Here is a 14,338-nt window from a genome sequence, read left to right as displayed (position 1 = left end):
TGTGTACACTAGAACAATATGTACTACTACTAGGATATTCCATCTTCCTGAAAAACAGGGAGGTAAATTACAGCACATATATATGCATCACATATAATATCCAGCAGCAGAATTAGAAAAAGGCCATTCTGATTTCATAAGGAAGGCAAGACAAAAAGAAAAGGAAAGGACAGAATCACACCGTGTTACAGTCAGGTGGGGAGATGGAAATTATACGGTACAAAGGATCAAGTAAGTAAAGGACTAAATGATTAAGATGAAAAAACAAAATCAATATGAGTTACATAAGGAGGTATTAGTAACTGGACATGAAATTCCAGTGAGTCACATGAAATACCTTGTGTTCCTTTCATGGATATCACCTGGTGAATGGTTTTAAGGGTGAAGTACTACACGGTACAACATATCTCCATGTTGAAAATCGCAGTTGTTTAATGGAACTTGGTAAGTTAAAAATAAAATTCTTATGCTTACAATTCTTACATCATGGTAAGAAGGAACTTCGCTGAGAAAAACATAGAATTATTCACACTAGAAGCAACAGAGCATGCTGCCATTGTTACCAGCTGAATGTTACAACTGCTATGTCATGTATTATTAAAATTCTTATAATTTATTTCTATAAATAATAGGGTTACACATCCTTCCTAGTGGCTCAGTGGAGAAGAACCTTTAAATTCACTCTATATTCTGACCTATATAAGCAGGGACTGATGGAGAATTAATTATTTCAATTCTGGATTCAGCAAAACAGAAACCCATTAAGAAGCCCAATAGCATATATAAAGCTTCTAGTGAACTGTAGGAAAGTGGAAGGCATGAGGCTTGCCATCCAGCAAAAACATGCTATTTAGGAGGACTAATGGATAACTATCATAACTAAACCTTTGACAAACCTTCTCAGACACAACAACAATTGGTTGAATTTAGATACAGCTGATCAAGAAGTGAGCAGTAAAAAAAACCAAACTTGCCAAAGCCTTATTTTGGTATTTAAATATCTCAGTTAAGGGACGAGCACTTTGTCATACGGTGAAGTTGCAACATGGGAAATTCTGATTATACCTTAGGGAAAAAAATTACAATTATGTAGTCAAATATTGGAACAGCTGCCTGGAGATTATGTGGAAACCCCATTAAGGTAACAAAAATGTATGTGGACAACGACCTGAGCAACCTGTTGGCCTTGCTTTGAGTAGGGGGGTTGGACGCCCAGACGGCCCTCTGAACCTAAATTATTCTGTAATTCTATGAAGTATAGATAACAAAAAAAAAAAAAATTTCTTGTAGATCTCAAAGAAGAGATGCACGCTGCAGTTCACTAACATGAAGATGAAAGCTTGTCAAAAATGTATCTGAGTCAAAGCTCCAAAGCTGGGAAGTGTCCAAAAAAAAACCCAGAACAAACCACCAAACGAGAAAAACCCCACCAACCCAATAACAATTTGTTTTCTTCTAAAATCCTAAAGGGAACTGGATGCAAAAGAAAATTTTCAGAGCAACACCAGCAGTCCATGGGGGAAGCAGGAGAATATAGCAGGACAGGACAAGCCAGGACTCTTGAAATTGTTAGAATGGCCTAAGAAATCTGATTTGAGCCATCATTCACAAACTCAAGCTAGTAACCTTTAATTTTAGTACTGTTACTTATGAGAACATCCTTTTCCTTTGCATCTCTCCTCTGAATAAATTGCATACGACTTCATACTGATTAACAAATGTAGTAAGAAAACTGAAAAGCTCTCAAATATTAGAGGAAAACAATACAATTTATTTTGATCTAAAGCAGTTTGTGTCCCCTGCCCACTTTTTGGTGAAAGCCTAAAAGAAGCTTTATACTCTGCACACCAAGATGGAAGTATTAGTTAAATTCTGCTATAGTATAAACTTTCGGACCTCCACCATGTTGAGGCACTACTATTTATACTTCTGCATCAATTCCATATATTCAAGACGTATTAGAAGACATCAAGTCCATAAACTTTTCTGACCCTTTTCTGCTGCTTAGCTCATTAATGCTGAAATCTACTAATCTAACGAATGAGTGGGTGATTACCTCTTGAAGAACCCTCTTCATTTTCAGAAGCAATGTCTTTACAGCTGTGCAATCTTGCAGCATCAATCTGAAGGGCAAAGACTCAATGCCTCCACCTTCTTCCAGACCAGTAAAAGGCCACTCCACAGATGGGCTGCCAGCCAGCTGGCTAACACGAGGGTACCTGGCTTCTCCTTGGTCTACCTCCTTCGACAGCTTCAGAGACAGGTTCCTTACAAGAGAAAACAGAAAGATCAACACTGAAATATGAAGAAGAACTCAATAATTTTGGCTTTTAATTCCTTGAGTTCAAAGACACATTACACATTCACTTTTTGAGCCTGCTAGCATGAATGGCCTTTATAATATACATATACCCATATGGTGTTAGCAATAAAATATGTATTTATAAATTTTCTACAGGAATTGAAGCCATGGTCTATCCCACACCCTTAAAGAAAGCTATTTTCTTTAAACAAAATATCCTATGGGCAAGACTGCTACAGGCCTATTTTATTCCAGTTCAGCTTGATGAAAAAATGAATCTGTCATGTACTTTCAAAAGCTAAATCATATTCTTCCATATGCTTTGGGCTTAGAGCTCAAAAAGATAAGAAAATTGCCAAAGAAAATACTCCTTTCTGGGCTGGCCCAGTGACATAAGATGAACCTGCTATTCTATAAAATGGAATTTGAAATTTAATTGCTCTGTAAGCACTCTGAAGTTTAGTTACCATTGAAGCTACTTATGCAGAACATGAAACAAAACAACATTAAGTTGTAGTTTAGAATCCATTTAAGAGAATAGAATGATTCAGAAAGAGTTTGATGGACTTTGGAGGTAACAGAATACTATTACTTTGCTGCATACATACTATCTTCCTTTAATATTAGAGCAAGATACCTATAAGACTTTGCCATACTGGAGCAAGTCCAGCGAAGACCAACAAGATGGTGAGGGGGCTGAGGTGTGCAATAAATGAGGAGAGGCTAAGAGAGCCAGCTTTGCTCAGTCTGTCAAAGAGAAGGCAAAGGGAATCTCATTGTTGACCAGAGATATGTCCCCAGTGAGAGGGTGCGAAGATAATGGGAGCCAGGCTACTTTTAGGGAGGCACAGCAACAGGATGAAAGGCAATGGACAGAAGCTGGAATACAGGCAATTGTGACCAGATATAAGAACTTTATTTGCTTACTTACTTATTGCCATGAGGGTGGTCAAGCAAAGAAACAGGGGCTCAGAGGTGCTGTGAGACATCCATCTTGGAGATATTCACAACATGATGGGGCAAGCCACTGAGTAACCTGCTCCAATTGGATGTGCTTTGAGCAAGAGCTTGGAGCAGAGACCTGCAGAGGTCCCTTCCCAGCTGTGTCATTCCATGACCTAGAGGTCATAGAATCAATCAGCTGAAATCAGCCACAATATGGCAAGAGTTTAACAGTGGAAAAATAATTTAAATAGAGATTGACATTTTGGAGGAACAGAATGTAACTAAAAACACTAAGAATTTTTCTGGCATGAAAGCATTCACAACTTTAATGTTGCACCTATCGTCTCTTCAACCAGCAAGGAAAAAGGGAATGGAGAATAAATCTGAGAATGTGGCTGCACTGTGCAATAGTGGTATACTAATTATTACTAAATTACAAAAGTGTTGTAACAGCAATGCATTACATCCATATTCATACTAAATTAATTCACTACAATTAAAGATGTTAGCACAAGCGGTGAAGAAAATGACAATTATTATTAATTTCATGTACAGTTCCAATTTTCTGTTCCATTTGAATTTTCATGCAACACAAAACTGACTCTGAATTTTAAGCATGGCCATAATTCAGAAGGACAAAGAATATTTTTCTACATGAAATTTTCCTTAGTTAACTTTGGTTTCATAGGAACCACATACAAAAAGGGATTAATGTGATTTCTCAAGGCAAGCAATTCCCGTTGCCATACTAACAAACTGGAAATGAGCCTGCTAGAACTATCCTCTTATGAATGGTGCATTTTCCTATTTTGCAAGCTCTGTAATGTGCAGTAGGGAGGACATGATCAAGAACTGCACCACAGAGATCACGGATATGGACAGATGCTCATGATGGCAAATGGAACTAAAATTTTCTAATCCAGGCCTTTCAAGACTCTCATAAAACAATGAAATTAATCTATTTTAATTTTTAAATACATTGAAACAACTTTGTGAGTAGAATATTTTGCATCTTTTAAAATAATAATCTGAGGTGGATGGTAAAGGTGCTTCTGACTAAAGGTTATTAAGCCACTGCTGATTCATAGCCCTTATTAAAGAAGCCTCAGGAATAAATCATGCAGAGAAAAAACAACTTTTAACTGAAGTTTCATAATATAGGCCACTTTTAAGGGTTTATAAAAGAAGCCATATTCAAACTATTGGAATCTACACTTGAGTAAGATTTATGTAGCCAGAAAAGCACATTATTTAAATTGAGTAAGATGAAACAAGGTCCTCTTTTTTTCCTGCCCAGTGCCTGCAGGCAGGGAGACAAATTCTTCTTTAGAATATTCTGCATGTTCCCCTTGCGAGTCCCACCAAAGTTTTATCTTCCTCATGCTCCTGAAGAGTCATCTTATGTGGGTAACATCCTGACACTGAGAAAGGACCAACTTAAGATGTAACGCCTCCCAGAAGTCTTCTACAGCACGTTATCAGGGATAGCCTGGCATCAACAGCAATACCCTGCTGCCCCACTAACGATGAAACAAGTAGTATTCCTGGAGAGTTATCATCCTCTCTTACAGGGAAGAGACACTGTATTTATGTATAAGACATAAATATACTGGAAATACAGCAAATCTTAATTTCAGCTGACGAAAATACCTTCAATTACTTCAGTGAGCTTTATGTTGACATCACACTGCTCAACACACAAAATTACCGTCTTTTCAAATACAGAACCTTGTACAAGTATGAAAAGCACCTTAATAATATATCGCCATTCATGGTCATAAGAGTTTAAAACCCAACTCAATTGCTACTGGAAAATGGTAACTCAGAGTTGGTTTACAGTGAGCATTCAGATCATACAGTATCTCTGAACTATCTGAGAAGAATGTAACTGATCTGTGACAGAAAATCTCTTCACTGTCTGATATGACTCCTGCTCACTGCAGGAAAAAGCTCATGTTAAATTCATTCCAGAACTGATATTTCATCAAGTTCATTATTAACAATGTCCAGGTGGTCTATTACAGTATTATTACGGTAATCCACTGCAATTCATTCAAAGCAGCAGTAGAGATTTTGCAAGGAAAAAAAAAAGTTCGTACTAAAATTAGAAGTTTCCCCTTACTAGTAAAACACCTCCTTGCCTCTGAAGTTGGAAAAGGGGCTGGTTCCTCGACTGGTAGTGCAGGAGCTCCTTACAGATGGCAAGCCCCCTCCACCTTCCAAAGGTGTGTTTCTTGTAATAAAAACATTTCACAGGCAAATGTTATCTGCAACAAACTTCTGAAACTGTCAATAAAATGCCTGTACAAGTCCATATTAATGACTAAGGACAATGTATTTCATTTAAATGACAATATTAATTCTATAATATTATCAACATAAAATATTTCAGAAAGTAATTTCGTCACTTTTAAATATATGGCTCCGGTCTGAGCTCTAAATTTGCCTGACATACACACACACTTAGGCTATGTATCTACTTTAATAAAACAATACCTGAAATTGTTCCTGGGCACTAGAAGTCAGTCAGTGTTAAAGCACTTCCGAATTGGCGTGACCCAAGGCAGCTATCACTCTTTCAAATTATTCCCTGGCATAGTTTTATTGTCAGTACAGGCAAATTGGACTGGGCTGCTCCATTCTGGATTATATCAGCAGTGCAAATGTGCATTGAAGAACCATCCCATGTAGATGTCACCTCAAATCTCTGAGCATGGCTTTGGAGCCAAGAAGCTCCAAGCTTGAGATGTGAAAGCCAGCCAGACTCCTAAGCAAGAGAAGAACTAGTATGTTTTGAAAGGTCTGAGATGAACTGTGGATGCAGTGGCAAATCGAGTGGTAGCAAGCTGCTCTTGATTTCCTCCCAGGTACTACAGACTTCACTTCCCAGGTAACAAGTGGTTCTCATATTCTGTTGATGAAGATCAGACAAAGTCTGACAGATGGCATACTTCAAACGCTGCCCAGTCCTCTAGATCAATGTCATAGGGAAACAGGGTAATTCAAGTTGCTCAAGTGGTGTCAACCTAAAGCCTGTGGAATACTGTACAGGTGCATGTTACATCTAAGGGGACCACAAACAACAACAGAGAAAAGCAAGCTTAATGTCAGTAGAATTACTGTCATCATACAGTCTGAAAATCCAAAGAAAATTTCTTACAAACTTGTAAGTGTTAAATAGGGTGAAACCTGTGCAACTTGAGGGTAATTTGGGCCTTCTGGCTTGTTTCCTTTATCTGGACATATCCACTGAACACCATGAACGTATTTCCTCATTCTAATGGATACAAAAATCAGAAGCTACGATATCTGCATTTAACAAAATGGTAGTGGCATTAAGACAGAGTTCTATTTCAAAAGCAGTCTTTAATGAAATAGTGAGATAGCATTAAAATAATGAATCAGTGACTTTTAGCATTTTAATAGCCTCCATAAATCCAGTGCAATTGCATGTTAACTAACTGAGGAAGAGAAAATATTGTGCAGCTTCTTTCAAAGCTTCTTTCCCTTAACAAAGTGGAACAAGAACAACTTTCTTATTCCAAAGCATCTTTAAAGGGTTTTACGGCAGAGGGGGCAAGGACCCGAAGATTTGCAACTTGAGCCAGTTTGAGTTATTCTTCCCTTCTTACTAATCCTCAGATCAATGAATTGAAGAGTTTATGGTAATTTGAACTTCACTTACATAAAGATCCCCAGATTATGTGGAGTTTAATCTTCTTAGTTTTCACCAGCAGTGCTCGAGACATTGCTATAGCAGAATTAGCCTAAACTAATATGATTGGTCCCATGGAGTCTGCACTTCTTGATACCAGCTTAACAGAAGAGAAACCAGGTAATGCTGTGGGCATCAGGAAGGCTCTGTAAGGAGAGTAATAGACCCCAGCATCTAAGGGAAGAACTGAACATACCTTCTTTCTACCCTGAGGGCATATCTTCCAAAGCAGGGACTTAGAAAAAGTCTTAAATCAGTTACTTTCAGTGTTTCACTGTGCAACTGTATGTGTGTATATTCACATATAAATACATCTTGTGTTATATGTATTTTTATGTATGTATAGTTATAAAATTCATATACATGCTTTTATATAAATGTATATAAATTTGATCTTCAGAAATATTTCACCAAGAAATGTCTCTTATTTGTCCATAACTTGGTCCACCAGGAAACATATGCCTTTTTACACTACAAAAAATGTTATTAGCTCCATACCAAGGTTATATCAGAAATCATCCTGAAATCCTCTTTGATACATATAGAGATAGCCTTCAATCAAAATTTTTTTTCTCCCATCCAGAACTTTCTTTTTTCTAACCAACAGCGAACCCCTGAAAGGGATCTTTTTCAGAAAAATCACCAATTATTATTTTGAGAAAGGTCCTTTAGTTATGGGTCATATAAGATGTAAAGGAACAATTACTTCTGATTTTTAGAGAAAAATCTACCCACTGCAAACACTTCCAAAATTCAGTTCAAAGCACTCTGTGGCCCTCTTACAATGATGTACACATTACAGATAAATCCTACAATCATCCCAGATTGAATCTTAATCTCTGAGTAATCTGTTACTAATTTCACTTAGTAAGAGACATGTTCTGTCCCAAACAGTTTACAACTTAAATATATGGACACATTTTGAAAAAAACAGAAAGGCCTTTCCCCATGTTTAGCAGAACTGAGGCACAGACTTTTAATAACATGTTCCTAAATATTCCAACAGGCATATCAAATAATTTATGGCTAGGTGCCTAAATATCCTCAAGCTCCAGTCAAGGAGGATAAAAATTGCAAAACTCCTCACTCAGTTCTGAAAATGCAGCCTTTGCAAAACTGAGAAGGTAAATAGGTAACCGGAACATAAACACTTGGCTAATTACCCATGTTAGCATTCTTTTGCATCAAAATTTATACCTCTCTCTGTCCCACACAATTTCTTGACGTTACTGCTGTTCTAACAGAGAATGCTTCAAAAGTTATAGAGATGACACCTCAGAATATTAAATCCCACCGTGTCATAAGGAACATTTTGTTTGACATTTTACACCTTTTAGAACTATGTGGCATTTATTGGTACTCTGATGCTATGATTTTTCAAGGTCAGCCTTTTAGAAAAATGATGTTCAGTATCTGCCACTATTAAACTATGCACCCACACACAAATGTGCACACAAACTCTAATGGCTAGTGCTGCTGTAAGTTAAGAGACTATCAGCCTTTTCCATTACAACCCTTTTTCTTTCAAAGGTTTATATCACAGCCATAAAGATTTCCTTTGGGCTAGAACCTGGTGATCATGAAATATGGAATCAAATTAAAATAGAAAAAAAAAAAAAGGAAAAGAAGCCCTCCATTTTTCAGCTGCAGGTAAAATACAGCTGATAAGGGCATGTCAAACATTTCTTTCCTTTCTCTAAATGCTACAGGAGTCAAGAGCTCTGTTTATATCCCCTGATCTAGCACACAAAAACACAACACTTGAGATTTCAGTCCTCTTTCTCCTGGAATCTATTAGGAAAATTTAAATGCGATACAAATAAGATAGTGTAACACCGTGCAGTAATCGGAAAACATCCAAAAATAGCTGCTTGGAAAAGACTGGTGGGGCTTATTCAATTTCAACTGGTAACAGGACAGTAGGAAATAAACAGAAGAACCAGGAGAAGTACACAAGGCTGTCTGGGCATTGAGACGTTGGTAGAGTTTGTCTTTTTAATTTTGATTTTTTCAAAAATTCAGCAGGGGATCATTCTTGGGACTATTTTACAACTAGTATACAAAATGTAAAGTGCAGCTTAATTATGCACAAAAGCAAGCACTAACTCACATTACATCTTTGGTCGGGATATAAACAAAAGAAGGCTTACCTTTTATTTGGACAAAGGATAAATCTACCTGCAATCCTTGCAGCCTTTGTAAACACTATGTACTTTGTACTTCTGACTGGACACTGCCTCAGCACAGCTAAAAGCTAAAGGCACTTGGTGTCCCCTCCAAATCTCACTCCAAATGCACTCCACAAAGCTGACCAACTCAGCTGAACCAGAACTAGAATGACAAAATTTTGATTTAATCTATTAAAGATGACAGGCATTCAAGCGTGCCCAGAAAAATAAATCTGTTTTGCCACTCTCACCTTCCAGACCAAAACATTTCTCTTCACCTTTGCTCTCTGCTCTAAATGCTTCAGTCTTGCTTCTAGAAATTGTGCAAATGGAACATAAAATTTCCAAGTTTTTATGAGGATGAAAAATGTTTTAAAAAGGTAGAAAATCATGATGGATATTGGGTATGATGACTGCCTTCCAAGAAGCACAAGAAGTTCACTCCTTTCATTCAGTTACCAAATTAGTTTCCCTTACTTAAAAACAAATTGCTAAATACTTCCTACTACAGGTCAGCATTTTTTGCTATCACAACTTTTCAAAATTCTGCTTAAAAGGATGTATATTCCAAAATAAAATAAAATATTTAAGCATTTTCTGTGCCCATTAAGAAGCTGCAGAACTGTTAGTATAGACTTCAGGAGGATGATAGGTATGTTAAGAGGTAAAGTTAAACCCAGTAAAAGACAAGAGGACAGCGGGGTTTGCAACAAATATTTGCTTAGTCCCTGGCAGAATTCACAGACTTGAGTTAGAGACGTAAGATGAACCTCCTATGAGACCAGAAAATTCAGTGGAAAAATCATACACTCTATAAAGGAGACAAGCCACTCTCTTTGAGTCCCGTTTGACTTGGTCTTCAGATATTTGGGAAGCCCCTAACCGCGCTATTAGTTTGTAAACCAAGATATTATCTTGTGCTGAAGCTATTAACTATTAAGAATACTTTTGTGAAGAAAGCAGGCAACGCAGTATACCTTGTGTTGGCTAAGTTCAGCTGAGATGTATAATAGTCAGTTTTAAGGGTCTAATTAATATTTACTAAAATATTAGTGGAAAACCTTCAGCATTCTGCTTGCTTTCCTTAATATCCCAACCCCTACCTGCCTTCTTCCTTCTGTCCAATTACAGAAATGTCCTGGCTTCGGACCATGCCAGGGCTTGAGAACAGAGACAGAGATCTAAATAATCATCCTATGGGTTATCATGCTATAGTCATTCCTCCACTAACCAAAATGTGCACGCCTACAGGACTGGATGGCAGCTGAATGCTAGGGACTAGAAAGAAGAGACTAACAGGTTAGGGGAGCTGAGCAGTTAGACTTAAGTGATGCCTGGTATGACAACTAGATAGTTAAAACTCTGTGAGGGTTCAGAAGATTCCAACTAGTAGTCCTAAAATTTATCATTAGCTCTGTACATTTTCGCACAGTCCCCAACATCAGTAATTAAAAACACAGCTTTTTGACTAAAGATAACATTCAATACTCTTTAATGGAGTCAGCACAATAGACCTTCATTTCGGTGAAAGTATATGATTAAACAAGTGCATCCCTCCTCATTGCCCTCTTCAACAGTTTAAGAATAATGAGTAGAAAAGAGTTGTGTTTAAATTCAGAGGATACCTTCCACCTACTTTATGCAGGGAATTTGATTAATATGTTAGGAAGAAACTGCAACTTTAAAACCCTTCCTATTTCATTATCACATAAAATAGTTGGAACCTAATATTATTGTTAAAAGAGCTTTTATGTTAAATCCTCTTTTATGACTAATAAATGAAAGCATGTAATGGATTTAGGGATATAATTTATAAAGAAATCCAGAACATGCATGTTACTACATATCCATTCTGAAAAGACAGCAATCTACTAGAGCTTTTTTAATGTTTAAATTGGATTCTTCTATAAGGTTTTTAGAAAACATTATGGAATTAATCTTTTTGAAAATTTCCAGTTCCACTGACAAACATATGAACAGCCACAGTGACTTAAAAAGCCTGTTTTAAACAAAAGTAACAAAACGACCAATACTAATTAAATACATCGGGGTTTTTTGTGAAGTTTGCTTATAAAAAACTTCATGCAGCTCCTGCCACAGCAGTTGTAAATAGTGTGTTTTCTTGTTAGCTGAATACTTGCATATATGTGTCTATGTGCGCATGTGCATACAAGTATCTGTTTTATATTATCAAGGAGACCCAGAGAATATCCCGAGTTGGAAGAGACCCACAAGGATCGCCAAGTCCAACTCCACACAAGGGAACCTAAAAAGCTAAACCATATATCTAGAGAAGCTGTTGAACTTACAAAAGAGAGCAGTGTTTTTAAGCGAGAAGTGAGAAAGAAATCTTCCCCAATCCATTCACAGGTGTGAAATCTGTTGTTTCATGATTAACAGTTCCTGGCAGACTTCAGTGCAACATAATATGTATTTTTCCCACAGTTAAATAACATACACTTTCTGGGCTCCAGCCAAAACTGATTGTAAATGAAGTGTAAAGAAAATTCCTTTTAGAGTAACTGCAGAAAAGTTACCCAAGAACTGTAGGTCTAACACTTCAAGATAAACCATTAGTTGTGTCCTGTCTATGAAGACTGTCAGGTACCAACGTGAAGTAAACAGCTCACATCAGGATGTATGTCATCTTAAAATGTACGAAAGAGACTGGGAGCTTCACAAGCACAAAGAAGCCCCAGGAACCACCCACATTCCAGAGGCTCAGAGCCTCCCCATCTACCCCGAACGCTGCACAGCTCGACGCATCAACTTACAAACACTGCCAATGGCATAAACAGAGGCCAATAACTTATTAAGAACAAACTCCCAGCTATATATGCGGTTGAAAGCTTGTAAGTTGTGGAACCCCTGGGGTGTTATTTGCTTTTGAGTGTCCCCTCAAGCTACCAGAGGGCTTGTATTTATTCAGATGGGTTTCACTTACAAGGCAGGTGTTGCAATGACTGCACTCAGATTTTAATTAGTGATATGAAACCCCTCCAAAAGCACATGCTCCATTTTTTTAAACAAAGGCATTAGAGACCAAACAAAAAGAAAGCAATAAACTAATGTGTAAATTAACCTAATTGCTTTGTTCTTACATGACAGAATCAATCACTAACTGCCACAGAAATCGTGTGGTGAAACTAGCCCATCTACAAGAGATTTCTCTGCCTCTGACAGTACGGTCTTCAACATTTTTTGTCTTGATTGTCAATAACACGTTAAAAAATCATCAGAATATTTAGTTTAATTTGGCTAAAACACTGCAGTAGCATTTCTGTACTGCCCTCTTTCACAAGGAAACATTCCTCCTCCCTCCTTTCTCCCATAATGCTACGCCAACGCAAAACTAAAAACCTGGAAAATTGGGGCCAGGGGCAGATGAAAAAAAATGTTCAGTTTGGTGGACTACAAAGGCTCAAAGCTAAGATCTCTAAATCATATTTAAATCTCTCTAAATATTTATTTGTACACCAGCACACAGAAGTAAGTAGCATGCTAAAACTTCAACGCTAGCCCTGAGCTGTTTGCTGCTTACAGTATTTTTGTGTTGATACAGCATTACTTGACACATAAATGCTTGCAAACTATGCCCCATCCGAAGCTTCATTCTCTCTACAATGCCTCATCTCTCTCTTCACTACCAGGACATTAGGTCCCCTTCCTTATAACTTTGTTTTTAAATGGTCACATTAAAATTAAATATTTATTTCAGTTGTTTACTCTCTGGTTGTTACATTCTCTGATTTGGGGCATCTGCTTGAATTACCTGAATATTTGGAGTTATTGTAATTGCTTCTAGTTTGCAATGCCAGGCTTGTTTAAGGTTGAGAGTAACATGAAGAGCAGTATTGTGCAAAACTATGTGAGTTCTGAAGAGGTGCATCTCACTGAAAACATATGGACCACAATTTGAATTTAATGTCTGATGTATAATTTCTTTTGCACAGCACATATTCAAATTTTGAGCAGTAAATAACAGTAATATTCAGAACACAATTTCTTTTAATTTAACAGTACTGTTATAACCTACAACATTAATTTATTCAAGGTTGCAACAAATATGATAATGAAAAAACACACTTGAAAATGTTGCTTGAAGGAAGTTATTAAAAATTGAGTAAGAGTATCAATTGACAATAGAATTAATAGCATTGCTTCTGTAAAACACTAAATGTACATTACATTAAAAAGTATTTAATATTTTTAGTTACTAGTTTTGCAAACTCTCTGTCAAGAGAGCATTAATAACATGCAGCCGTGATAACTGTTGGAGTGTGCGTTAAAACTTGCTGTCCAAAGCTCCATCTAGACCGAGATTAAAACTGAGCTTGCCAACATATTTATTTCCAAGGCACTTCGCAATACCACTCCAACTTTTGGGATAAACTGAAATTTTTCTAAATAAGATAAAAATTGCACAAAACTTCCAATTTCTGGCCCACACTGTTGCTAGATACAGGTTGACGTTTTGATCGAAGCACACCCTACAGATTTTGAAAGCAGAAGACAAAGAACTCAAAAGATAGGCATGTGCACATATAGACATCGTCCAGTTTTTAACTTCTAGTATCGCCTCACTTATGGCTCTGAATCTTCTGTGCTGCCGATGGAAGGCCATCCTCCTGCCTTTGCTTTCAGGGTCCAGAAATCCCCCAGACACTTGCATTAGCATACATACTACTGGCCGGGCTGGTGTTCTCTAGATCTTGCACACAAAACCTTAGGAACACTTTAGGGTGTGCATGCATCTATAGGGAAGGTGTCACACAACTACACATCAGACACTGGCAGAAGAGAAGAGAAAGAGACACAATTAGTTAGGAGGGTGTAACAAGAAATTTGCCTGCTATTACCAGAATGTTTTTCTTTTTTTTCTTCTTTTTTTTTTTTTCACCTCAGTAGGGCTTTCTGCTGGGTTTGTGTGTGTGTGTGTGTGTCATTATTGTTTATAGAAAAGAACTTTGTCTTCTTATGCATTTGAACAAGCAATGAGACAGTTTGAGAACAACTGCAATAAAAAGAAAAGCAGACAACATGCCCAGGAATAAAAGAGGCTTTCTCTGGGCCTGTAATTAGACATGTAATTAGTCTGGAGTGTCTCAGCTTTAAGACTAAGGTCACAACTTTAATACAATATACAGAACAGACCAGATTGTGTTCTGAGGTACTCTCTGTGGGTCATTTGGGTGGGTGTCCTTAAGG

The 14,338-nt window shown here is 37.3% G+C and overlaps 1 protein-coding gene across 8 annotated transcripts in view; it reads right to left on the bottom strand.

Annotated features, from left to right (window-relative positions):
- The window catches only part of CCSER1 (coiled-coil serine rich protein 1), a 733,964-nt gene that overhangs the window by 451,404 nt on the left and 268,222 nt on the right, over positions 1 to 14,338 (bottom strand). For all 8 annotated transcript variants that reach the window (XM_064449956.1, XM_064449958.1, XM_064449955.1 and 5 more), the window contains exon 6: positions 2,057 to 2,267. In XM_064449956.1, coding sequence (XP_064306026.1) covers positions 2,057 to 2,267 — 211 coding nt within the window. The remainder of the gene's footprint in view (positions 1 to 2,056; positions 2,268 to 14,338) is intronic.

Source organism: Phalacrocorax carbo, chromosome 4 (genome assembly GCF_963921805.1).
Source record: "Phalacrocorax carbo chromosome 4, bPhaCar2.1, whole genome shotgun sequence".
In the NCBI taxonomy this organism is placed as follows: Eukaryota; Metazoa; Chordata; class Aves; order Suliformes; family Phalacrocoracidae; genus Phalacrocorax; species Phalacrocorax carbo.
This window is presented reverse-complemented; position numbering and strand designations above follow the sequence as displayed.